The 26481-nt window shown below is 42.1% G+C and overlaps 1 protein-coding gene across 3 annotated transcripts in view; it reads right to left on the bottom strand.

The window, feature by feature from the left end:
- Nucleotides 1-5821: 5821 nt before the first annotated feature.
- Nucleotides 5822-26481, bottom strand: part of mta3 (metastasis associated 1 family, member 3) — a gene marked incomplete at its 3' end in the record, with an annotated part of 28838 nt that continues 8178 nt past the window's right edge. Inside the window, exons 6-19 of one of the 3 annotated variants that reach the window (XM_080488288.1) lie at nt 25125-25242; nt 23715-23817; nt 21994-22093; nt 21695-21883; nt 21058-21132; nt 19191-19249; nt 18899-19029; nt 16509-16666; nt 14799-15021; nt 12918-13010; nt 12657-12818; nt 12041-12072; nt 11833-11951; nt 5822-5993 (exon numbers count right to left, since the gene is read on the bottom strand). In XM_080488288.1, coding sequence (XP_080344414.1) covers nt 5822-5993; nt 11833-11951; nt 12041-12072; nt 12657-12818; nt 12918-13010; nt 14799-15021; nt 16509-16666; nt 18899-19029; nt 19191-19249; nt 21058-21132; nt 21695-21883; nt 21994-22093; nt 23715-23817; nt 25125-25242 — 1734 coding nt within the window. Of the gene's footprint in view, nt 5994-9196; nt 10015-11822; nt 11952-12040; nt 12073-12656; nt 12819-12917; nt 13011-14798; nt 15022-16508; nt 16667-18898; nt 19030-19190; nt 19250-21057; nt 21133-21694; nt 21884-21993; nt 22094-23714; nt 23818-25124; nt 25243-26481 lie in introns of those variants that run through there. The other 2 variants (XM_080488289.1, XM_080488290.1) reach the window with 2 other exon arrangements.

The following is a 26481-nucleotide window of genomic DNA, read 5'->3' on the forward strand; positions in this document are numbered from 1 at the left end:
GTCGAAGCCAGGCTTTAGTGTCTTATGGAAGCAGCCGAGGAGAGTAAATTAAAAAAAACTGTTACATTTAATCCGGAGCACCAAGAACAAGTGGCACACACTCCAAAATCTGATCCCACATGTTTACACGGACCTGGATGAGCTTAAACACACACACACACACACACACACACACACACACACACACACACACACACACACACACACACACACACACACACACACACACACACTGCAGCATTCCCTTTCAAGTTGTGTACTCAGACAGAAGTATACCCTACCATTACACGCTGTGCGTCTGGGCCGGATGGAGACGAGGGGAGGGGTGACGACAGGAGGTGGTACGAGGTCCTGATCTGCACTCTCATTTTCAGCCTGGAGATCTGCACCCGGGACATCTGGGTCACGTCATTACTGCAATCTTCTGCTTGTTCATTCCCAGCTTTACTGGGCTTAAGAGTGACCAAAACACACAAAGCACATCGACGCTCAGACACACAGGGATAAAGACGTGTACACTGCATGTCACAGTTGTGCACAGTGAATTAAAATAACATCTTAAAAAGGATTAAAAGGTTGGACGGTGTCTTCAGGATGACATATTAAAATTCTGCAGCATTTTTGAAAGTGTTCACCAAGATTGTAAGAAAAACCTGGCATCACTTTAATAATGTAACCATAACTAACATACAAATACATTTTGACTTCAAGAAGAAGTGCTGTCTGTTGCACTGTATCACATTAGAGCATTGAAGGACATTTCTGATTGCTGTAAGGCCCCAAATTATACATATTATCTACAAGCAATGGCAATTGTCACCAGTCATGAATGCTGCAGAGATATGTAAAATAATTATGGCCAATAAATACACAGAAATGGTTTAAATTACTTTCCACCTCTCATAACCTGTGGAAGTAGTAAAGTATTAGTTTATGGAAATTGGCTCACAAAAAAATGGGGAATTGTGTTGCAGAGGCTTCCTGTTACCCAGGTCTGCATTAACTATTGTGGTCCATCTAATAAATGTACAATTTTTCCTCCCCAAACTTTGGTTGTTCGAAATGTCTTAAATGCGTACCTTTAATCTATCACTGATTAGAAATGATATTAGAATGATATATGTATGTTTAAAGACCATAAATTGAGTCATGAGATCTGCTGCAAACGTGTGCGTTTGGTTGCGTTTACCTCTGGCTTGTTTGCTGCAGTCATACTGCCCTCTCGCGGCGGACATCTGCTTCTACAACGGAGGGGAATGTCACCTATTGAACAATAGGGGGCGGTGTCACACAAAACACGTGAGAGGGTGGTCACCGGTGGATTGCTCGACTTTAAAACAACACGCAAAGAGCAGTAGAAGAGGAGAATAATAATTGATGATTCGTTGAATTGTTTAAATCAATTGCTTGTGTTCCAACAGAAAGCCATTGTTTTCGTCCAGTTGTTATATAAAGACGTGTCCGGAGACAGTATGAGGGCAGGTGAGTGTCCTGGAGCTGTTTCATGATTGCCCGTTATTGAGGCGAGCAGGTGTTTCCCTCCGGAGGATTCACCTGCTGCACCAGGTGACTGTCCCACTAAAAACTCTGCTCCAGGTGAGGCTCGAACTCACAACCTCGGCATTGCTCTGCTGAATACTGTCGTATAAGTACCGCGCGCTAACCGATTGCGCCACTGGAGCTTCAGCGGTGAGCGGCCGCGAAATGGCATTAAGAAAGTCACAGATGTGCGTGGGCCTCGCGCGCTCGTTTCCGTCTGCAGGTGATTAATTTATGTTGTTATGACGGAAACAACCGCGTAAAGCAGGTGAGACGCTGGTGAGATACGCCGGTGGTCGCGTGAGGTTCAGAGGACGGGAGCCTCGTGGAGCCAACCACAGACATAATACGCACAGGCTGCGTTCAAGTACCCCTCACAAAGCTCGGAAAGATTAGTCTCAGCTGGAGTGAACGCTGTTCAGGGAATTTGGCGTAAATACATTTATTAATTTATTAGTTTCTCTTTGTTACAGCTGTTATTCCGCATTTACACTTTTAGGATTTTAGATGGATTTAATTAAATATGTATATATTTATATAAATCATGAATGTAAAATAAATCACTATTATGGTTATTAATTTTGTTGTTAAAATGTTGATCGATGGGTTCTGTTTGTTGAGCATTTGTGACTCATGCTCTCCAATGGTTTAATCATCTTGGCTAACAAATGATTTTCTTTCAGACGTTTGGCTATTTCTCTCTGGAGAAATAAACCCAATACAAAACTTTTTTTTTTTTAAAACGTGAAGAAATAGAAACACAAACAAAGCAACAACAATGATGATTTTACATCTCAGTTCCTAAAACTACTACAATGAGCTCATCTTTTTTTTTCAATGTAGGAAAGTCTATCAATTGTATATAATATTGTTTAGCCACACTCATGTCATAATTGAGATGTGTATGACTGTGATGATGGCAGCAGTGTTTCCACAGCTCACTGGATAACAAATAAGGAAGTGAACTGTCCCTGCTACAGTCTCCCTGCTTTGAAGTGACATGCATTCATGCATGAAGCCTGACTGATACAGAAAATGTTGTCTTGCTTTGTATCTTGTCTGCACAGCGCCCTGACCTCAACTCCAAGCTGTAACTCTTTGGAATTAACCGTAACTGTGACTGCAAATCAGATGTTCCCTCCCAAGATGACTGCTCAAACTCACTCATGCTGTTATGGGCTGAACTGAAGCAAATCTCTGCAGCCAGGTTTTCACACACACAAAAAAGCATTGTGAATAGCATTTTCAGAAGTGCAGACAGCTTGGGTCACTCTGTGCCAGTCATGGTTTATTAGACAGTCTCTTCACAAAGATTATCATTAAATCCGATCACAGTGTTTTGAAAAACCTATAACATGATGTACCAACATATTTTCAAAATGATCAAAAGCTCTTTTAACTATCTGGGTCTAGGTAATATTATTACTCCATTTGCTGGATAATGGAACAACATTAGAGTTGCGATTTTGATCTACAGAATAGAATAGAAATCTTTTATTTATTATGCTGTAAGCAGAATACGTTTTCAGATAGTTACAGTATATTGGTTCTATGAAGGACGAAGGCAGTTACACCCTGAACCGTCTCCCAGACACACATCACTGTATAATCTAAAATGCATATTTTTGGATTGTGAGAAGAAACTGGAATTCCCTTGAGAAAAACCAGAGATACATGGTAAACATGCAAACTCTGCACAGAAAGGGAACCCAAGATATTGAAGATATTGTGTCTGTGAGCCGAGCGTACAAGAAGTGATTGTTTCCCTTCTGATTCAGGTGTTGGTTGCTCCATAAGAAGCAGATATCAAGGTCTTCCATTGTCCCTTGTGTAAAAGTTAAATGTTTAATTAGCGATTAGTCATTTGAGGATGAATATAAGATCAGAATATACCGTCGTGACAGTATTAGGATGGGTTTCCTGACTGAAAATATTAAGACATAAATACAGAGTTGAATACAATGTTCAGGTTTTAAGAGCTGTGATGACAGAGTGTGGTCTGCAAATGAAGCCCCTGTCTGACGGCAGCAGCATGGCCAGTGTCAACACAAACACACTCGTATAACAGGCAACAAAGTACCTCAAGGCCGACTCGGAGCTCCCACCATCGCCTTTTATATTCCAAGAGCACGTCTTGTTCCTCATCACTATGTCAAACTGCCATGTTTTGATGGGGATCATTTTTTACAACATCTTTACAGAGGCCACCGTGTTCCTCGGGCCCATCTAACGCACTCTCTCCCTTTGAAGGCAACACGAAGAGAGATGCACATATGAAGATATGGAGTGGGAGGCTCATAGATGGGGATGTGCAAGTTTCCCACTGGTTTATTAAAGTTATGTATTTTAAAAAAATAAGAAAATGAATTCTTTTAGTCGTGATTTGAACTGAAAACAAATCATTTGTGTGATTTTGGTGTGACAATTTGTGTTTGATAGATTATTTGTTTGTTTGAATGATGTTTATTAGCAATCCCTCAAACAAGAGTCAAGAGCAAAGAGCTGTTTGGCAGGAGCCAATGAGATTTATCAAATATTTCACGAGCGCAATCTACAAACTCTGCTCCGCTGCTCTTTCCACAAATTTTTGTCCCTTAAAAATGTGGCACAACTGAAAAACAATCTAAACAGGTTTTCTTGCATGATCGTCTTGCGTTACATGTGAAAGTCACGCATGCTGTGACACTCTCAATTCAGTCTTAAAGTGTATTGATATGAAAAAGTACCAAGTTGTTCTCTACAGTAGATTGGGCGAAATGATGAGTCACCAACTGCAAAATGACTCACTGACAACGCTCGTGGTGTTGTTTTTCTTTTTATTATTGTCAGCATATTCATAATTCAACACATGACATACAGGAAACATCAACATAAACATTCTGAATGAAAGAGAAGAAATCATGTGACCCGCAGGTCAGCGGAGGCTCTCATCCTCAAAGACATGCGGCGGCGATGCCAGTTCAAAACTTAAGAATAAACACGCCTGAAGGCCTGACGGGGTTAACCGGCAACTTTGTGGGGCAACGCCCTCTTGCAACATTGTCATGCAGCAGGGAAGGAAGGAGGGGAAGAAAGAGAGAGAGAGGAAAGACAGGAAAAACATGATTACTGGCTTTATAGAACAAATACAATGGGATAAACTGATGTAAGCAGACAGCTTATAGCTACTGGCAATGTTACTCTTATTTCTTTTTGCCACAAAAGGTTGCCGGTGCATCGCAGCCTGGAGGGAAATACGACAGATCCATGCCTTTCTCTGCGGCAAAGAAGTGCTTTAGTGCCCATGTCGTGGCTAGGTAGGTATCGGCCATAGAAATCAGGTGAGTAGAATTTACAGTGTTGCCATGAGATATACAATACGTTATATTTACAGAGGTTCAGCTGGGAGGTTTATGCTGTTTATGTAAGCTGGCCCTTTATGTTTTTGCTTTATTTAAAGTGTTAAATTGGAGATTTGATTCCTTATTTTTTGGGGGGTGTGGGGGCTTATGTCAAATAATACGGTCTCCCGGTCAGACTTCAAGATGAGCTCAAAAAAAACAAAAAAAAACTCAACTGGAAGTTGTTAAGCCTGCGTTTCCCAACAGGCCGCTGGTTCAGCCTCACTTTAGTGCATTTTCTTTTTTCTTTTTTTTTTAAACATCAGCGGTGGACACGTGTCTCTTCTCCCAGGATAAAACAAGCCTCAATACCCCAGAAATCCAGGCAAAGGCACCCCACCCTCATCCTATCCCAACCCCCCACCCCACCCCCTGCCAAACCCCGCCCAACTCCCCAAATTAGCTTTGTACAAACTGATAAAAGTTCACGACAATTCACCATCAACACAAAGGTCACACTGAGATCCGTCGTTATGTCCATCCGTAAAAAGTAAGAACAGCATCCCCTCGCTCTCTCACAAGACACACACACACACACACATACACACTCTCGCTCTCTCTCGGCCAACGCAGGCTCCCAGATACAGTATGTACACATACAACCACATTCGCAGGGGGGTCAATACAGGCAGCACCTGCAGTCTGATCAGTTTTATGTTGCTATTGCATCGTGGCTCGCCAAATCCATCGGCTGTCTAACAGTGAGACAGCCTGCTGAAGTGCTGTCAGGGTTATTACGGTATCATGAGGTCTGAAACTAAAGGATATGATGAGACAACGGGTGGTGAGAGTTCATTAGGGTGGGTGTGTGTGTGTGTGTGTGTGTGTGTGTGTGTGTGTGTGTGTGTGTGTGTGTGTGTGTGTGTGTGTGTGTGGTTGGGTATAACAGAGTCCATATCCAATCAGTCGTGGATGACGATGGGGCCTCGCATCCTGAGGCTCGGGTGGGGGTGTGGAGGGGCGAGGACCAGCCCCTGCGGTGGGGCCTGGGAGACCCTGCGCAGGGTGATTTGCTCACAGGGCTGCCGGCAGGCGTGTCTGAGCTGCGAGCGCGACAGCAGCCGCCGGGCCCTCCTAGGGGGGTGAAGACGAGATGGGACATGAGCCAGGAGAAATACACAGGGATGCAAAGCACAATGAAGTCACGTTAATCAACACTGACGCACAATGAAGGAGCTCCGTTCCTCGGCGCTAATTTACTCACAAGTTTGATGTGATTATTCTCTGGAAATATTCTCTGGGAATATGCTGCTAAACACAGAGCTTCCGCTGTCAGAAAGGTGAAAAGGCTTTTATAGTTGCTTTGTTTCATGGTCTTCACTGTAAAACTTTTTTCTTTGCGCATTTGCGTTAACAGTAAGTCATGGTCCTTTTATTTTATATCCCATCTTATTACATCCACCAAGGACGTTAATGAAGTCATTGGCATATATTTGTTAGCCTGTCTCTATGTCTGTCAGCAAGATTACGTCAAAACTACTGCACGGATTTTGTCAAAATTTGCTCCACATATAGACATTAGGCCATGGAAGATTCCTTAACATTTTGGAGGTGATCTGGAAATTTTTGGCGGATGCTTGAAATCTCTGATTGCTCTTGTTGCTTATGTTTTACAAATTCTATTAAAAGTAAACTGAATGAAATGAAACAATACAAAAGCTGCTGATAGTATATATATATTTTTTAAACCAAAAACATGAAAAACACCAATGAAATAATGGGTTCAATAAAATTTGCATTTGTAGTCTTGAGCATTTTCAATTTCAGCTATTTTTTTTCTTTTCCATAGACAGATAAATCCTCACAGCAACTTGCACCAAAGACATAACCAGGATTCTAAAGCCAGGTCCATCACAGGAGTGTTTTTGTTTTGCTTTTGCTTTTAACAAGTCAAAAATAATTACACACAGTACAAGAAACACGTCCTGGCAAAGAAGGGCATCTACATCTACCTAATTAAAGTATTAGAGTACTTCTGCAAGCATAAGAAAAAAAGATTGTACTTAATCAGGTGGGACTTCTTGCCACAGTCATGATTTAAAGCAGTTTTTTTTTTTGTTTCTTCTCTACTTTTTTCTGAGCTGGGCACAGATAACAAGCTTTACATGAGACGGAAGGTGTTAGCCTCTCCCGCAGCAGCTCGATAAATCGGACACATGAGGTGAAAAGAAAACTCATAAAAAGAGAAAGCCATAAAGTTTGAGTCTAGCAGAAATGATTTTACGAGCTCGAAAGTTCAGTTCAAGGGCAATAAATTGAGCCTGCAAGTAATTACAAACAACCCAGTCTTCTCATTTGAAGAGGACTCACTAGAGGAGAGTGTAACAATTACTGAGCATCAGGAACAGACGTACAAATCTCAGGTTAGGAGTCAAGAGAGACGAGCTGCATCTCGGCAGGACTTCCAGGCCTGTAAAGGGACTCAGAGGTCATTCCTGGGCGGCAGTGGGCTTTGTGCTGTGACAGGAAGCCACTCTCAGCAGCCCACAACCACTGACTGCACTAAAACCAAAACCAGGGGACACACCCAGGACTGCTTGACGCAGCACTAATGGAATTCAATTTGAGACAAATGCGAGGTACGTAGCCACAATGTATAGGTGATTATTCATGGTTTCCCTTCAGGCAGTCTGCGATTTAATGAAGAGCAAAGCTCCTGCACTCTCGCTTTCTTCCCCGCCTGCTGCTCGCTCAGCAACACCGCGGCTGGCTTTCCAGCCCTGTGAATGGGAAACACAATACTGGCCGTGCATAAAGAGAACGCATGGTGTTCTATGTGCTCATACGTTCACCAACATCAAATCATGTTTGCATTTGCACTCAATAGCCATGCATCCACACAAACATCTTTGACGCGAGGTACACTCCAAGGCCAATTGTGACACGAGAACTTGTGCTCATTCGGTGTCTTCGAGACGAAGCTGAATATTTTGTGGAGACGAACAGAATCGACTGATGTGGCGCAGGATCCAAATCTCTGCTGTTCGTCTGCTCAGCTGTCCGTCAGGGGAAGGAGAGCACACATGTAAATCTATCCTCAAACATAACAAGCTGTCTCATTTACATTTTTGTTTAGTTTCTGTAATTCCGACTCCTGTTTGCAAAGCTGTGCCGTACGACACGATTTGAGTGTCGCTCCTTTTGGGGGAACTGCGTGCTGCCTGTGTTTCACTGCTTGAGCCGGTGAAAGAAGCTCTTTCTATCCATTATAAACACTTTGTTTTCCTTGCTTTTTCAAACATTCTCAGAGTACAGTTTTACTAAATTGGGACACGTTCTTAGATGCTTTTACCATTTAAGGGTTTAGAGTGTTTATTATGAAATGTGCAGCTTGTTTCAAAATCTCGAAAAGAAATTGTGTGTTTATGCAACGGCGGTTGCAAATCAGTGAGCAGCTTGCAAATTGCAGTGTCAGTTTCGTGACTGAGCAGGCTACCAATAAAACACTTTCAACAGATGTTTGAATACTGCTACTCAGAGAAAAGAAGAAGCATGGAAGGAATTGAAGAGTAAAGTTTAAGAAGGGAGAAGTTTGGAGTTTTTTTCTTCTTAGATTATTTGTAATATAAGTTGAAAGGAGGTCAAATGTTTGTCCTACTACACAATACTATAATTTGATATTTATACAAAATGATAAAGACACTACTGAATGTTCACCACTGGCTGGATTCCAGCAGGAAACGTTAAGTGTTTAAAAGCAGATGAAATTATCCTGTCAATTATATTCATGTCTGGCTAACCAATGAAGGTGAGACCAGGAATGGCTGTGACACCTGATATATACATCCAGTTTCTTGAAACACAAGTTAGAAAAGCTGTTTGTCCATGATGCTGATGCGCTGGGATCCACAGAGCTGCTGGAGCTCCAGTGGAGGTCAAATCCACTGTAAAGGCAATGATTTAAAAGATTCATCGTACCGATAAGGGTTGCCGGTCTGTTTCTAAATAACGACATGTTTACACCCGATTTGGGAAACAAATGGACTCAAGTGTGTGGCAAGTCAATTTGGAGGTTAGAAAATATTTTCGTTCGGCTGCATTTGGTAGTTGAAATGATCAAACTTACGTTGCGTGTTTTTTTACCTCTGCAGATTATTTTCACGCGAGTTGCACATGCAAACGTTTCATCTGCTTTACGTTATGAATCGAGGTTCATCGTGTCGTTTGTGACAGTGTTCCAACTTTCCACAAGCAGTCATTTTGTGTTCTCTGAATAATTTCACGGCTCGACACACATGCACGCCAACGCGCACACACACACGCGCAATACAAAAAAAGGAAGAGAAATTAGTTTAATGATTACAGATATGTATTCAGAGTTGATGTTGTATTACTGCATTACAATAGAAATAGGCATGCATACATACACAAACACACGCACAGACAATGGGACAAGCACGGCCAAAGACACACACTCACACATGCGCAACACACTTTTCGATGTTGACGCACGCGGCCCCCTTTTGCAAAGTTTTATTGTGTTAAAAGTCTCTGATTCTTGGTAAATAACATGCTTGACTTGATTACAGACAGAGTTATGGTCAGCGAAATGTCAAATGTTTCAAAATGCCCAATTCAAAGTTTCACATGATAGGATCTAACATGAAACTAAAGCATGCACTTTCAGTTTGTGTTTCAGCAACATCACCATTGAACAGCAGACACACGTAACAAGTTTGCATCAATTATTAAAGGAATTTGTTTAAAAAGAGGAAGAAAACAAAAAGGTTACAGCCATTTCTGATCTCCTTCGTAGACGGTGACGTTTTTTGAAAGCATTGACGGCGCCCTGATGATCACTCTTACTCACTTCAGTGATCCTCTGACCTTTTCTCAGCACCACTCAATGAAAGCATCTCTAGCCTTTCTATATTTGGGAATGAAATCTGATTATATTTTGGACCGACAGATTGATTTTTAACAGGTTGAATTGCTGTAATGTCACCCCGCGAAGCACCGTGTTACCTATGATAAGAAAAGTGTTAATTTGTCATCTTTATTCCATTTTGATTTGTCTCTCTCCCCTCCCTGAATAAGCGGGAGTGATGTCCCACTCCCTCTTTCTGCTCTGCAACGTGCTGCGTTCTCCATCGCACTGAGAAAGACAGAGAGAGAGGGGAATAAAGAGGCTGAAAATGGGAGAAAATGAAACTTCCAATCATCCTTCATTTGCACCAGCCTTTCAGAGCAGATCTAATAATGCCTTTTATTCACAGAAGCATTTGTATGTGCCTGCCTGCCTGCCAGGAGAGTGAATTTCAGAATAAATACAACAAAGGAAATTAAGAAAAAAATAAATAAAAAAATGTGATTGATGTTATCTCTCGCACGCCGTCGTGCATCCATGTCGAGTCTGGTGGTAAGTGAGTGATCCATGCAAGTGCTGCCACGGCTAATGTGGTAATGATATTTCCACTCAGGGCCCAGCGGTGCCTGGCTCCATCTGCACCAGTTAGCTGCTCTAATTTTAGACCCGGCGGTCCGAGGGCGGCTGCTATGGCTCATTTAGACACAGACTTAATGGAGGAACATATTTCTCTCTCACATGCGTACATGCAAACTGATTTATTAGATGCACAGAAAGAGAAAGGAGCGTGTGCTTCTTTGTCTTGTGTGTTGAGCCTAAATTAAAGCGTGTTTATTTGGTCATGTCAAACGACAAACAGCGAAGCCTCACAGAAAATAAACATGATTTATGTGAACTTTGAAGTCATTCTAACGGGTCTTCCGCTCAATAAGTGACACCTGCATTAAAGTCTCTTCAAACTGTGCTTTACAAGAACTAGAAAAAGAAATCAGTTCCAGCTTATTTCAGTCCATATGCAGAACAATGATGGGACAAATAAATCATTGATGAGGAGCTGTTTTTACACAAGCGTATACTGTTTCTCCTGTTTTCATTCATGCATCAGCAATTTTTAGATTTCAGCCTCAAATCTGATTTGAGTTTGAAAGCATTTTCAGTAAAACATCTGTCCAGCCGTACAGTCGCCCTGTGAGCCGACACCACAGACCACTGAAAGCTAATACCACATTTAGAAAGATGTTTAAACACATTAGAAGTCAGTAGTTGAAATGCTTGACATAAACAACCACATGAAGATTTACAATTGTGACCAGATGATGGCTAAAATATTCATCTATTTAAGTATCAAAGTAATCAAACATTTTTGTGTGCAGCCTTTGATTGCTATTAAACTGTTATTGTATTTTAATATTTAGTATCTTATTAAAATAAAGCAGCAGCCGATTTGCATGTGAAGCTGGGAGTGTGGTACAAGTTTGAGAAAAGTGACTTCAAGGTCAAACTAAAAGTTCATATGTAGAGATAATTAATATGCCTTTTGTTAAACACTCTCACGCACGAAGAATCAAGTATTTCTGTTTCATGTTGCGCATGAGCCGGATGAGTCAAACTAATGTTAAATCATCTTTTTGGCCTGGAAGTGGCCATGTATAGCTCAGAAAGTGTCAAAACTGGAAAGTTTTGTGAGAAATTCCGTGTGAATTTAAATCATTATTAACAGAAAAGCATAACCAAGCCGTGTGTTACACTAATATCAATCTTTTTCTGGCTTAATTTTTCTCAACTTTTAAGCTAAACAATCTTCAGTATAATTGTTCAGACTTTGGTGTTTTTGAATCTGCAGGAGCAGTATTTTGATAAATTTTCCACTGATGTTCTCAGGCTGTTTCATCTCTTGTGAAACACATGAGTACTGCATTCTCTTGTGTGTTCGTGTATACTATTCAGCTTTCTAAAATCTCTAAGAGACCAAAAAGGACTTCTTTTCCATCTCTGCTCGTCTCCTGTTATGTGCCTTTGCTGGACTCTCAGGACCCCCGGCTTTCCCCTCACACACACATGCATTGTCAATCAATCAGAGATCAATAAAAGGTCACCTTTGCTTACCTGGTCTCCCGGGTGACGAGGAAAAAGCTGTCATCTGGGGCATCGATCCAGTTCGGGCGTCTCTTGCGGATCATCATCCCCCCACGGCCGCTTCCGCTGCCGCTGTTGCGCCCATTATGCTGTGGAAACAAACTCAATGTTACTTACATTCAACAAAAAGCTGCACAGATTTAGGAAATGATGGACAAATAAAGAAAAAGATAAATACCATGAGAGGTCCACTTGTTGTACCTGGGTTTTCTGCAAAAACAAAGCCACAGCCGTGAGAGAAAGATGCAAAGTACACATGAGGGGATCTGTCAACAGTATTGATTAGTGTGTTAAATTTCCTTTTTAAAAGTGGTGCAACAAATAACTGTGTTTCAATGTCAGGAGGAATAGTGGAGTTACCAATAAAAAACAAAGTGTCAGACTGAAGTTGAATCATCCAAATTATCCAAATGACCCCCATCTGCTGATTCGTTTTCATTAGAATTAGTTGTCATTCTCTCCAACGAGCTAGTTTAGATAAGAAATGGCAGAAAAGGTTATCAAGTCCAGGTGTATGTCCACTAACTCCATTTCATCAGACACAAGGATGACAAGAAACATTTGATATCAACAGTTTAGTCCCCAACATTCATTCACATCATAGGAAGCTTCATAATAGCGGGGATGCATTTTGGATTGCATGTCGGGGGGCTTTTACAGAACAAGTAATGACTTCCTGCCTTTAGGCAGGATTTAGTTAAAGCAATGACAGTCTCATAGATAAACAAGTGATAATTACTTTGGGGGTAGTGGTCAAGCTCTGTGTGGCTGTGTGTGTGTGTGTGTGTGTGTACCTGAGCGCCTGTCCGGCTCAGCCCTGCTGTGGTGATGGTAACTGCGTTTTCCCAGCATGCCATGAGGGCCATGAGGGAGCGAGGAAAGGAGGCGGCGAGGGGGAGGCGTCTGCAGGCCCGGGGTGCGGTGGGAGCGAGGGGCATGGGTCGCCGGACGGGACTCTGGAAGAGACACCACACCGGATCTGCATGAACTGACCCCTTCAGGCCACCTGATTAAATTCTTGGGGAGTGAGTGTGGTCACATGATCATTGATTTACCTAGAAACTGCAGGACACTGGTCAGAGTGCTCCTTTGGGCTGCCCTGGTTTTGGGTAGGCGGGTCCCCTGCCCTTCCGACACCCTCAACATATCTGAACCAAACACACAGAAATTTGTGTCAGTCAGCGTAGGATCACTCCGACTGCACAAACTCCCCTCCATTTACCCAAACAGCACCTGACCGAGATCCGCTCATCCATTTATAATGAGAACAAGGATGTCTTGTGTGGATGGAAATGGCCTCTTGTTGCAGTGGATGGATGTGGAGGAGCGTCACGTGATGCAGGAGTCGGTGCACGCGAGTCAAAAACTGAGGCAGTGAAATGAGCGCTGTAGGAAACAAAAGCCGCCCCTTCGTCGCATGCAAACATACAGGAGCCGGAACATGCTCGCATGCTCATGCAAAAAGCTTATTGTGAGGACGCATACGTGAGAACATGAGGGCACTGAAGGTCGAGTCCATGCTTGGAGGGGTGAGGGGTGAGGGGTGGGGGGGTGGGGGTGCTGTTGTTCCTCTCAAGTGTGGTGGAGTGTGATGGGACAGATAACACAAGACACATGAAGCACAAAGACTCGGAAGAGATGCTTTCAGGTGAGACTTTATTGGAGGTCGACTCTCACATTCACACAGTAATGAAAGAAAAAAATTATAAAATAAAGAGCAAATTAGAGGTAGAGGATGGGATGAGAACATTTGCAACCGTCATTAGGAAAATGAAGAATGAGGTTAGAAACCGGAGGGAGAGAAATGAGGCTGGATGGCAAATCCTGTCTGCGGGATTTACAAGACGGGAGGAGGCAACAGGATGGATTCATATGAATATTGCATGGGCTTAAACACAGGAAATTAACAGGATGAGTAGAACTGTGCAGGTCCATCCGACGGGACCCGGACTCCTTATGAGGTGAATATAATCTACGTTAGGCAACGAGGCCAGCAGCGAAGAAGTGAAGAGCCGCTACATTTTCATATTATGTGACAATAAAGTCATTTTATCTCTATGTGTTTTTTTTTTTTTTTTTAAGTTTCAGCTGCCTCAATCTAAAGCTTTATATCCAGAAACATTCATTTTGTCTGAATACACTCACAGAAACACACATTATGGACAGAATGAGGGGCCGCAAAAAAATAAATAAAAAATTATGTGGAAAAAAAAGTGGTGATGGCCAACACTCTAAAGCCGAGCTTCGGTATTTACAGTGATCATCAGAGGCTGGGACGACTCGCTCTGTCATCGCAGCACGGAGAGGGTGCGCCTTCACCGGGAGCACCGTGCAAAATAGAGCTTCTCTTAGTAAAATACATCTTCTCTACAGCTAACTGAAGCGAATGCACGGCTCAGGCTACAATACCACTTCCGCAAAAGTATACGCGTTAATGACGAGAGCGCTTTTGATTATTATCGTGTGTGTTGTTCCAGTGTGCGCAGGTGTGCTTCTGTGAAATGGTCCTTATCTAACCACTCGTTGGATTCCAACAGCTGTGAACAAGAAACAAGAACGAACAAGAAGAAAATGGGGAAAGAAATCAAATAAAAAAATTGAACTAAAACACAAATGAAAAGATGATCAAAACTCATAGTTATGAGGACAGGCAGTCTTTATTGGAAACGGGGTGGGAGAATACAAAAAACAAAATAATAATAATAACAATAATAAAAACAGGAAGGGACAGACGGGGAGCAGAGATGGGAGGGGGTTGATGGCGGGAGCAGTCAGGGTGAGGAGCGTTGAGGAGGGATGGTGACTGAGTGAGTGAGTGTGTGTGTGTGTTTCTGTATGTGTGTTTGTGTCTGTAGGTATGTGTGTGTGTATATATGTGAATGTGTATGTGTGCTTCCATGTTGGCAGAAGTTAGGAGGAATTGAAAGAGCTCTTACACTCTGCCTTTATGGCCCCACAGTTAATGGGGACAAAGGGCCGGCGCGCGGCACGGCGCAGCCTGATGATATCGCGGCACATGTGCCGGGCCAGCTTGGTGAGGCGGGTGGCCTGCAGCAGGAAGGCCTGCTTGGTCTTCATAGAGGACTTGGGGCTGCCGCTGTTTCGCATCGGCACCATGTGGTTGGACTGGCGGGGAGCGTGGCCTCTTGAGCGGGACTCCTGAGATCGAGGAGAGAAAAGATAAAAAACATCAATTAAACTGCTGAAAAATACAACCTGAGGCCCACTCCAACATCAGGCTATCTGATATTATCTGTCACTGAAAGAATCAGTATTTCATTCAAAACAAACAAAAAAAAACCATGTAAAAAAACTCCTTGAAGCCGTTTAAGGCTTAAAGATACAGCACCTCCTCCTTAGGGAAAGAACTAGACATTAAAACTTTATGAATTTGACTTTAAGAAAAAGAAAGAAGGGGTTGATGAAGCTGCTGTTTGTGGTGTTGTTGAACTGGATTGTGTGAATGGGGCCAGCTGAATACTTTGTGCACCCACTTTTATGTCAGCGAGGATAATTACAGCCTCCACAACGGCTGTAAAGTTGAATCACTGCCCTCCTGAAAACACTTTAGATAAAATCGTAATATTACAGCCTTCATGATGGGACGATTTATGGCAGAGCTGCCAGATTAGACTGCAGCAGACAACTACGCTGCGTTTTTTTATGGTGAGCTCTATTAGTTATTTTATTTATCTTCAATAAATTACCAGCCATAATTCACATAGGTTCAACTAGTTAGATGTGTGTGGCCGTCAATGTCCGACTATTTGGTTTTAGGTGATCAAAATTCAAAGTGAATTCACAAACTTAATTAACACAATGCAAAGTGGAGGAACAGAATAACAATCATCATTTAGCACCAAGAACAGCATCAATTCCCCAAAGTCAAGCCTTGACTGATCTTATCATTTTGAGGGCCACAGAGATTTAATTATCTTTACTTCAGAGCCAAATTGTGACCGAGCACTTTTACCAGAAGGATTTAAGAAAAAGAATGGGTTGTATGCAATTGTATCTATTAATATTGTAATTTTTTTAATAATTTCAATTAGATTTTTAACCTAAGATAAACTCTGTAATGCAATCATTTAAAGTCATTTCAACAGATTTGTGGTTAAATTGGCTGCAGGCTACAAAGTATATGGACACAAGGCCACAATCAAATTCTTTTGTCCCAATGTTTAATCTCAAACGATGTTGAGGTCAGGACTCTCACTACTTCATTGATCCCTTAGACTTTACACCCTAAGGTGGTACGATCCCAGACATGGGCTTTATGACTGGAACCATGTGGAACCAATCAGATGTTTTCTTCTTGCATGATGCATTTTCTTCATTCAAAAAACAATATCTACTATAACGCAACAGTAAATATTGCAGTAAAACAGCTACACTCATGCTACATCTTACTATTACAAAACACTATTATCAAGTCTGAACATTCAATTTCAAATAACCTGGCGAGAAGAAGAAGAAAATACTGCATCAATGTCAAATTATTATCTAGAAAAAGCAGGAAATAAAGCAGAATGGTGAAGGAATAAAATGCTTAGAGATTCCACGAGTTGTACGATCAGCCCTAATCGAGGTCACATTCACGCCCCTCTGAGCATTATTTTTGCCCTTCGCCCTCTCATGGATCTTACATTGCTGGCCGGACTCGGGGAGGTCCGCTCCTCTGGGGCCTCGGCCCTGCTCGGCATCTTCAGGCCGCCGTACTTCTTCCAGTACATCCAGCAGGAGACGCACAGTCGACACTGCATGTTTGGAGGGCCCCACGAGTACCATTGAGCCGACTGCATGGCTGTTGATGCACAAAATTAATTCATGTTGGTTAAGAGGGACTACGAGGAGAGCGTGCTCAGAGCAGTGGACTCTTTTTCACAGTGTCAGTCCTCCATAGTGAATGTTTTCTTCAAAAAGGGCCAGAATTAAATTTTTCACGACAGCCTGGTCAAAATAAATCTGTTATTTTTAAATCAAATTGAACCCGCTTTCATACATGGAGCCACATCAGATTTACACACACATGACATACAGAGGAATTAGCCACTGCTCCACCAAAGGCCATTGTTAGAATTTCTGCTCCATTTTGTCCCGAGTTAATCTTTATTTCCGTCAAACCTTTGTCGACTTTGATCACGGAGCGCTTGTTTTCATCTTTGGGGCGTTTTTAAGCATTGTAAACCCACACTGCACGTAAACATCCAGCTATCGCTCTGTGTTCATGTATTGACAGTGCAGTTCTTCTGGTTTTAATCTCGTTTGTGAGCTGGGAAATATTATGTTACAGACTTTCAACAGCTTTCATTACAAAGAACATTCTGTCGTATTGGATATTAGATTTCTTTAAACAGATTTATTAAAAAGAGCTTATTGCATTAAGATGGATTAAATGATCTTCTGTAAAGTTATTTAATGACAGGGAATAAAGTTTTACTAACTTTGGTATTTCACCTCGGTGCATTACTGCTATAAATCTAAATATGAGAAAGCCATTTTCTAACTCAATTCATAGAGAAAATAAAAAAATAGATTGCTTTTACAAATTATTTCGCTTAGATGTGAAACTTCTCACTACAATTGTGACTGTGTACGTCTATGATGACAATCTAGGAGGAAAAAAGCTAATTAGATATAAATTCTCTCTCTTGGTTGTTGGTGCCAGACGGGCTGGTCTGAGTATTTCAGAAACTGCTGATCTACTGGGATTTTCACGCACAACCACCTCTAGGCTTCACAGAGAATGGTCCGAAAAAGAGAAAATATCCAGTGAGCAGCAGTTTCTGTGGGCCAAATGCTTTGTTGATGTCAGAGGTCAGAGGAGAATGGCCAGACTGGTTGGAGCCGATAGAAAGACAACAGTAACTCAAATAACCACTCGTTACAACCGAGGTACGCAGAAGAGCATCTCTGAACGCACGGCACCTGGAACCTTGAGGCGGAGGGGCTCCAGCAGCAGAAGACCACACCGGGTGCCACTCCTGTCAGCTAAGAACAGGAAACTGAGGCTACAATTCGATCAAGCTCACCAAAATTGGACAATAGAAGATCGGAAAATGTTGCCTGGTCTGATGAGTCTGGATTTCTGCTGCGACATTCGGATGGTCGGGTCAGAATTTGGCATCAACAACATGAAAGCACGGATCCATCCTGCCTTGTATCAACGGTTCAGGCTGGTGGTGGCGGTTTCTTTCTTGGCACACTCTGGGCCCCTTAGTAACAATTCAGCATCGTGTCAACGCCACAGCCTACCTGAGTATTGTTGCTGACCATGTCCATCCCTTTATGACCACAGTGTACCCGTCTTCTGATGGCTACTTCCAGCAGGATAACGCGCCATGTCATAAAGCACCAATCATCTCAGACTGGTTTCTTGAACATGACAATGAGTTCTCTGTACTCAAATGGACTCCACAGTCACCAGATCTCAATCCAATAGAGCACCTTTGGGATGTGGTGGAATGGGAGATTCACATCATGGATGTGCAGCCGACAAATCTGCAGCAACTGCGTGACGCTACCATGTCAATATGGACCAAACTCTCTCAGGAATGTTTCCAGTACCTTGTTGAATCTTTGCCACGAAGGATTAAGGCGGTTCTGTAGGCAAAAGGGGTCCAACCCAGTACTAGCAAAGTGTACCTAATAAAGTGGCCGATGAGTGTGTATATATATATATATATATATATATATATATATATATATATATATTAAATTATCTGAGGATATGGGCTGGGTGTGACCTGTGAGCAACAACATTAAAAGTGCCATTTAGCGCAATTTAAAAATAAATAAATAGATTTCAATGCATAACAGAACCCTCAATCATAGTCAAATGCAGCAGGTATTGATCAGTGGATTTGCAACAGTAGCCGTTTAATAAGCAGGAGCGGTTAAAAGTCAGAAATCCTCCCTCCGACTTAACACTTCATTTCGTACCCTTTTCATTTCTAATTGACTTGTGGTCACTGCAGTGACTATTCAATTTCACACTTGTCATCTTCAACTACACACTCGCTCGCACAAAACTCACTGTAGCAGCTCTCGCAGGCTCTGCCGCCGCCGCCGCCGCCGCCCGCCGTGTGGTAGGCCCCGGGGCCCGCGCCGTTCACCGTCGCCATTTTGCCATTGGTCATTGAGATCTGGTTAGGGTTGGGTTTGTTACTGCCGGGGCAAATAAAAAGGAGGAGAGTTACAAAACGGAAAGACGGCAGCTGCCTCCTGAAGTGATTGCAAATTAAAACGGTCATTTTCCACAACAGATAGAGTAACAACAGCAACGTTTACATCGGGGGGGGGAGGGGGGAATAGTAGAGGAGACTCACTATGTGGGGATATAAACCTGCTTCAGTTTGCTTTCTGCCTCTGCTGCCTTCAGCCGTTTCTGCTCAAGGAGAGACACGGGGGATTTATTCATTAATGACATGAAAACAAACATCCTCTCAGAAAACATCGCTGTGGGATTATAAAGAAAATCACTTCACGTGTCACAGTATTTCAAGAGGTGTCGCTTCCCTTCTTCACTGAGACGCTGAACGCCACTAAACCTGTGAAGAGCTGAATATTTGCACCTTCTCTGCAGGTTATTATCACCGGTCTTAAAAATATAGGGCTTCACATGGGATTCAACTTTATGCCTCTCATGTGGAATTCACACTTTTCTGTCTTGTTTCTTCAGACTTCAATAATTTAATCTGCAGAACAATATTCAACGGTGAAAGAAAAATGGTTTAGCATTAGCAGAGAAGGTACGGCACATTTTTTTCATGGCTCTCATCCCACAAATGCATGTTTCTTACACACTTAGCATAGTTTACAATGGAAATAAGCAGGCTTTTCAAAAATCGCTGCTAAGATGAAGAAATGTACCAAATGCACGTGTCCTAACTTTTTGTGCAAAGTTTATTTTACAGTCTGGGAAGATGTGATGATACAATTGCCTTTGGCCAAAATGTAACTTGGTAAATATTTTACAAGTCCAACAATAAAACAAACTCAATGCAGGGAACAAAATGTTCTGTCTAAAGCAGGGGTAGGGAGCCCTGGTCCTCAAGAGCCGCAGTCCTGCCTGTTTTCCATGTCTCCCTGCTCAAACACACCTGAGTTATCATGATGAACCCTGCAGAAAGCTTGATAACGAGCCAATAATTGCTGTCAGCTGTGTTGATGCGAGGACACATTGAAAACGTGCAGGACTGCGGCTCTTGAGGACCAGGGTTCCCCACCCCTGGTCTAAAGGCTCTGAAACACTGCGATTTTAACAATCCTTTAAGTTCACAGCTCACGTGAATCTTAGAAACTTTGGGCCACGAAATGAAGTTTGCCGTGTGCAGATTGCAGAATGAAAATGCATGATGAATCACAGCCTACGACAGCGTGAGTTGATTGCACAAGAATATGCAATAAACGGAGCCTTCGCCATTTTGTCGTCGTGTTTTTAGAGAGGAATCCCGGCTCGGAAGGAGAGGCCATCTCGGGATGCCAGTTTTCCAAAGGAGCATCTACTAGCATTTTATGTAAGCATTAACTGTTATTGCCTTTCATTTTCCAACAGAACACACTTCATGCAAACGTAACAAGCAGGGCGCAGCAGCAGTCACCGTCACTCTAAATATCTGACACCGTCTGAATTTTATCGCAGGTTGTCTTTGGTCACAAGACGTCCTTGAATCGGTCTCACAGTGTGACGGTTTAGAGCAAAGACCAAAGATCGCACCACAATCCATTCATTATTGGCATCTTTTGTCTGGAACAGCCGAAGATCGCAGTGTGTGGCGGCCTTTATATAGATAGATATTCAGATGCCATAATGAACTATGCTGCAAATTCCTCTCTTGTCTAGTCAACATATTTACATTATAAATGTCAGTTTATAGTCATTGTTTCGTCATCACCTCTTTCATTTAAATCTAAATCACTGTTGATGATGAGAAAATCACTGACAGAGGAAATACTCATGATAAAAATGAAGGATTAAAAAGTACAAACGGGCACATTAAAATTTCCATAAATTAAAGTGCAAATTTGTTAGAAGGATAAATACTCAAGGGCACACTGAGGAGTACAATGCTATTATTATTATACTCAATGATACTACAAATGCAAATACCAAGTCCTCAAAGCCATCAATCACATTAAAACAGTCCACACCACGATACGTTTAGTGTTTTGAATACAATGCAATGATCTCACCTGTTGCACATATCTGTCTGTGGTCTTCCACATGTAGTAGTACTCTATGATACTGGTCAGGGACTTCCATGGCAGCTTCAAGAGCAGGTGTGAGAGTGGGGAGAAAAAGAGGAAGAGAGGGAGAAAGAGAGAGAAGAGAGCAAATGAACGATATTAATATATCATGTTCTTGCCATCTGGGTGCGAAAGCCTTCATGTATATTCATGACATGGAGGCATCGTGACCACGACGGCTGAGAGCTACTGGCTTCGCTCAGTTCTGGCCCGAGACAAAAAAAATAAATACAAACGCTCTCACACACACACACACAGACACACGTTTCATACATATTCATGAGCACCTGGTGCCTCTGCCCAGGCTTTAGAGGACAGCAAAGGTAGATGGTGGGAAGGAAAGTTCAATAGCACCAAACAGTCAGCCCTGTCTGACAAAAAGCTGAAAGAGTGTGTAAATGGGTTAATCTGCAGGAAAGCAGCTGCGGTCAGATTTATGACGATTACAATGGATTTCAGTTGTGAGACTCAGGAATTCCACTGCCTGTCAGTTTTACAAGAAAGATAAAAAATTTTTTTAAATAAGGCTATGGGATGTAAGTAACATCTCAAGCAGACCGAACGCAGCGGCAAAATCACTCACAAAGTCTTGTCGGATGTCGTTGAAATCTTTCCCATATTTCTCTAGTGCCTCTTCAAACATGGCGGCTTCGGAGGCGCTCCACTCCTCCATCTCGTCCCTGCAGAGCACGGGGCCGCCCGCCGGGACCAGCACACTCAGCGCACTGGACAGGTCGTAATTATGACGATGCAGCGTGTCCATCGCATGGAACTGCAACCGGTGCACACAAGAAGGGTTAACAACCCGTCACAAAAACCCAGATTACCTGCTGCAGGGTGTGTGTGTGTGTGTGTGTGTGTGTGTGTGTGTGTGTGTCTCACCAGTGTAATATCTCGTGAGGCTGCAGCTGCACTCATGTGTAAGCTTGGTTGTCTGACGGAGCTGCTGCAGTCCAACGCTCGGGCGAAGGTCCCAACCGCTCTAGAAAAGGTGCCCCAAAAACACACGAGTTCAAGGAAACTACAAACGTGTTTTATTTGCACATGTACTCATTTCTGTGGGGCTTTGCCATCTTTAAGTTATTAATTACAAAAGCCTTATAGCTGACACACAGCTTCCAGTAATGAGATGTTGGGGCCAGAAACACAATTAAAAGCGGTTTACAGGTTATTACTGCCAAATTGTTTACAATGACTTACAAACAGATCTTCCCCTGATTGCTTTTTAATTCAATTTCATTCATTTTGGAAAAACAAAAAGAGAGATAATTTCATATCATAAATAAAAATAAGTTAATAACTGGAGAGCCATTCCTCTGATCTGTCTGTGAGGAGAATCAGTCCCTCAGGTCATGTTAGATCCAACTGCATCGTCAAGACCTGCCTGAAATCTTTAAGACATTTCCTCCATCATCCAAATGGCATAATCAGCCCTGACAAGTGAGAATTGAAAGAAAGCTCTGAAGCTTCAGGCAGGTCGAATCCCCTTCATGATCGGGTTAGAAATGTCAAATTGCTCTTTGCAAATTCACTGACAGACAAAACCACCGGATCTAATTCCAACACTTCACATCTCCAGCAGACATTAGGAGTCAAAACGAAGAATGTGGCTGTGAATATTAGTTTTCTATTAGAACTGTCAAAATTAACACAGATTTATCATCATCATGATTAATCCAATTGAAACTTTTAATGTAATTAACCCAGAACGAAGGTACAGGTCCACAGGTCAATTTCCCGTATCCCATTCATTGTCCAAGTGAATGTAGTGCACTGCGTTTCGAGCTGCGCCGCTCCGGACCTCAATAGTTCTGTCTAGAGCCCTGTTGCTGCAGCCTCCGGCTCTGCTTACCCTTCTCCCGGAGATGCCCGTAGCTCACTTGCGTAAAGTTGAATCCTGCCAGCTTTATGCAAATGAGGCGTCGCAAAGCTTTTGTAAAAGGTCTAAAGTAGCTGTGGTGGATCCAAAACGAGGACAGATTCAGCTACTGCACAGCTTATTTCTCACCTCAAATATTATCAGAACCGAACTGTTTTGGTAATAAAAGACAAAGTTTGTGATCGAGCGGTTTGAACTCACACACTCCCCAGAGTGGCGCGTCTCTTATCGGACAATGTTGACAAGTCTAGGCCAAATTAATATGGACAAATGCTTGTTTTGAAAAAGGTTTTTGTTGACATGAATTATTAAAGGTTTTTTAATAAACATTTTATTTTTCCGAGTCTGTTCGCTCAAGCAAAATGAAACGCGATGAAGAGACATTTAATCGTGATTAATCAAATTAATGCACAGCAGGCCTGTGATTAAGCCAACTAATAATTCTAATCATTTGACAATGTTATTTTCTATACAACTGTGTTGTGATGTAGTATTCTCGGTTGAAATTTAGGCTTAGAGGCCTTTGCATGTTCTCTGTGCTTACATTCACTAAAATTGTCCAAAGATGTGAATGTCAGGATATGATTGAGTTTCTCTCTACTGCCTTTGCCCTATGATTAATTTAAGACCCGTTCACGATGCCCCCAGTGACACTGGGTTGAATAAAGAAGATAGATGAATGGATGGTTGTTTCTGTAGGCTTGTGGGGTGAAAGACAACCTACCGTGCCACCACTAGGAATTGGTCGATCTGTTTGTTGGTGAGGGGACACTCTGGATCCCACAGCTTCTCTTCAAGTTTGGCCTGGTCCCTGTCATCTGGCTCACCTGCAAAACACACCGACAAAAACTTACAGGCACAATGTCTTGAGGCTATTCGAAGCGACGGCTGTCTGGCATTGGCAAAGAATTCAGTGGTGTAATACACCGCACTGCCGGCCCCATATAAAATACCAGCCTTCCAAACAAAATAAGAGTTACTGCAACAGGTCAATAACTACACTGGTTTCAGTGTGAACCATTAACCCCAAATCAATGAAGAGAAATCTTTGAAAACACATATAGTGTCTGGAACCAAGTACGAAACAAGAAATATAGTTAAGCACAATAGAGTCCAATGTGTATTTGTTACACAATAGCAAAAGCTGGACTTTATGTTGCTATTTTGTGACAAGGTTCATGAAAGCCACCCAATTTACTGTTCAATCATGTATAACCACACAAGTCAGATTACAATGAGACTGTACAAGTATACAAAACATGTTAGCTTGACTGAAATACAAATGTTGGAGGATCAAACTTATAAAATTCACAAATCCTGTCCCAGACGTTGAACAGCATGTAAAAAAAAAAAAAGAAAGTTCGAAATGAGCTCAAACAAAAAGGAGCCAACTGACAAAAAGCACACCATGTACAAATTTGCAACCTTGTCCATAGTTGAGCGTCTGATTTCCAATTTGCTGGCTCGTTGTTGTCAAACGGAAATCCTCCAATACTGACAATCGTAAAGATTGTAGATAGCTAACTATTGTTGCTGAGGTGATTTGACCGCAACAATCAAACCATAGTCCAATTAAACAGAATGGAGCTACAGACACAGTACGACTGAGCTGCATGGGTAAATGTACTAATTGTTATAAATGAGAGAATAACTGTTGAGCGGCATTGTGACGACAAAGAAGCAAAATGCAGTTTTTATTTTAATCTAATATGCAGATATGCTTTCGGCAGGCTTAGTAAAATAAAAGCTTGAAAAACTAAATCCACCTTCCTCCAGTCAAATTACAAGCGGTCAACAAGGTTAATTCAAACTGTATGAAATAGGTTTAAAGTCATCAGATTTAATACAATAACATCTCGTGTTCAGACACAAACCCTGACAGAAAGCTATGAAAACATTACATGGTTCACTGAGGCTTTAACAAGCAAAGAAACAGCCTCATTTTCTAACTGCTAAAACAAAGCCTCCACATTCGCACCCCTCTAAAAAAACCACAAGCTCTCCCTGCTGTAACCCCATGAGACTAATCATCACCCGCTCGCACGCAGAGAGGAGGTGTTAATGCTGCAGCGAACAAAATCTGGCGGCGCCGTTGAACACTGTACACTCTGGAGTGGATGCGTTCAGGTCTGACCTTCTTGTAACATTTCAGGTACGTCTGCCTGAAAGCGCGGTCCCACTCGGATCTCTCCTTTGTCGGCCAGAAGAGTCTTCTGTGTCGGGTCATAAACCAGCGAGTAGAAGAAGGTATCCTGCGGAAACGACACATAAATCAAGAACGCTGAGGCTCATACTTTATTGCTTAAAACACTGCGTTCTAATCCTCCCTCAAACTCCGTTTCTCTATTACACGTGAGCAATAAATCTGAATCTATATTGAAGTTGCTTGATTAACGACACTGCAGAGGACCTCACTGTCCTTATATCTGTTGAACGCGAAGAGGGTGAACAAAACTATAGATCTCTCATTCTAAATAAGACTTCCATCAAACGTGGATCAGGGTCATTTGAACAAATCCAATAAGATAATAAAACTGTAAATAAATTAATCAGCTGATGAATTGACACTGAAGGCATTAATAACTCTCAAACCCTCAGAGTTTCGTGGCCAATATGCAGCCGTGGATAAACATTTTACAATTTTATGCATTTAAAAAGAATCTACAAATAAAATTTCTTGAGAAAAGATGTTTGATATCCTGCTGCAGTGTTTCTCTTGAGATTAATGTCGGCAAAAAAGCCCATTGCTTCCCAGAAGGAATGATTTCTACTCTCACTGAGACATCAGACCTCAAGTGAGTGTTTTTTTTTTTTTTTTTACACTTTGCAAGGTCAAAGTATCATGTTCGACCCTCTAACAAGCCATTTTAAAACCTTTGCTCAGAAACATCAAATCTCCGACGACTCGTTCTGCACTCGAGGCTTGTTTAACACTTTTGCCTCCATCAGTGATGTTTCCTACTCATGCAGCTTTGTTAATTGTCTCCTCTGCACCAGCTGCAGCGTTGACTTCTTGCACCGGCTCAAACTGCTGTGACGCACGTTCAGAAAATCTCAGCTGAACTGGGAAAATGCCTGAAATTTTCAAGTGTAAATACATGAATATATGAAAATCAAATACCACTCAGATATCCATCTCTCATTGCATTTGAAGTGGACTTGCTTGGTCACCAAGTTACTCCAAACCTCCAATTGTCAGCTTCCCTAAAATGTTTTATTTTGCAATTACTGAACACAGTTTTATTTCCGAGTTCTACAGAAATTTTACTGAAACTTCATTGTCGTGAAATGTCGACGTGCGTCACAAATATAGTGCTGAAGTTTGAGCCACGTGTGATTAATGCTACTTAGCCCCAAGGCAATTCCATCAAGGAAATGTCTTTTTGGCTCTAATTATGCAGGTCAACAGTAAGGTTAATGTGATGAAGAGGAGAAATAAACCTAGCGGACGATACTGTGGGCCCTAACAGGGCCTCGATATGAACCTCAGA

Source organism: Lipophrys pholis (assembly GCF_963383615.2).
Source record: "Lipophrys pholis genome assembly, chromosome: 1".
NCBI classification, from domain to species: domain Eukaryota; kingdom Metazoa; phylum Chordata; class Actinopteri; order Blenniiformes; family Blenniidae; genus Lipophrys; species Lipophrys pholis.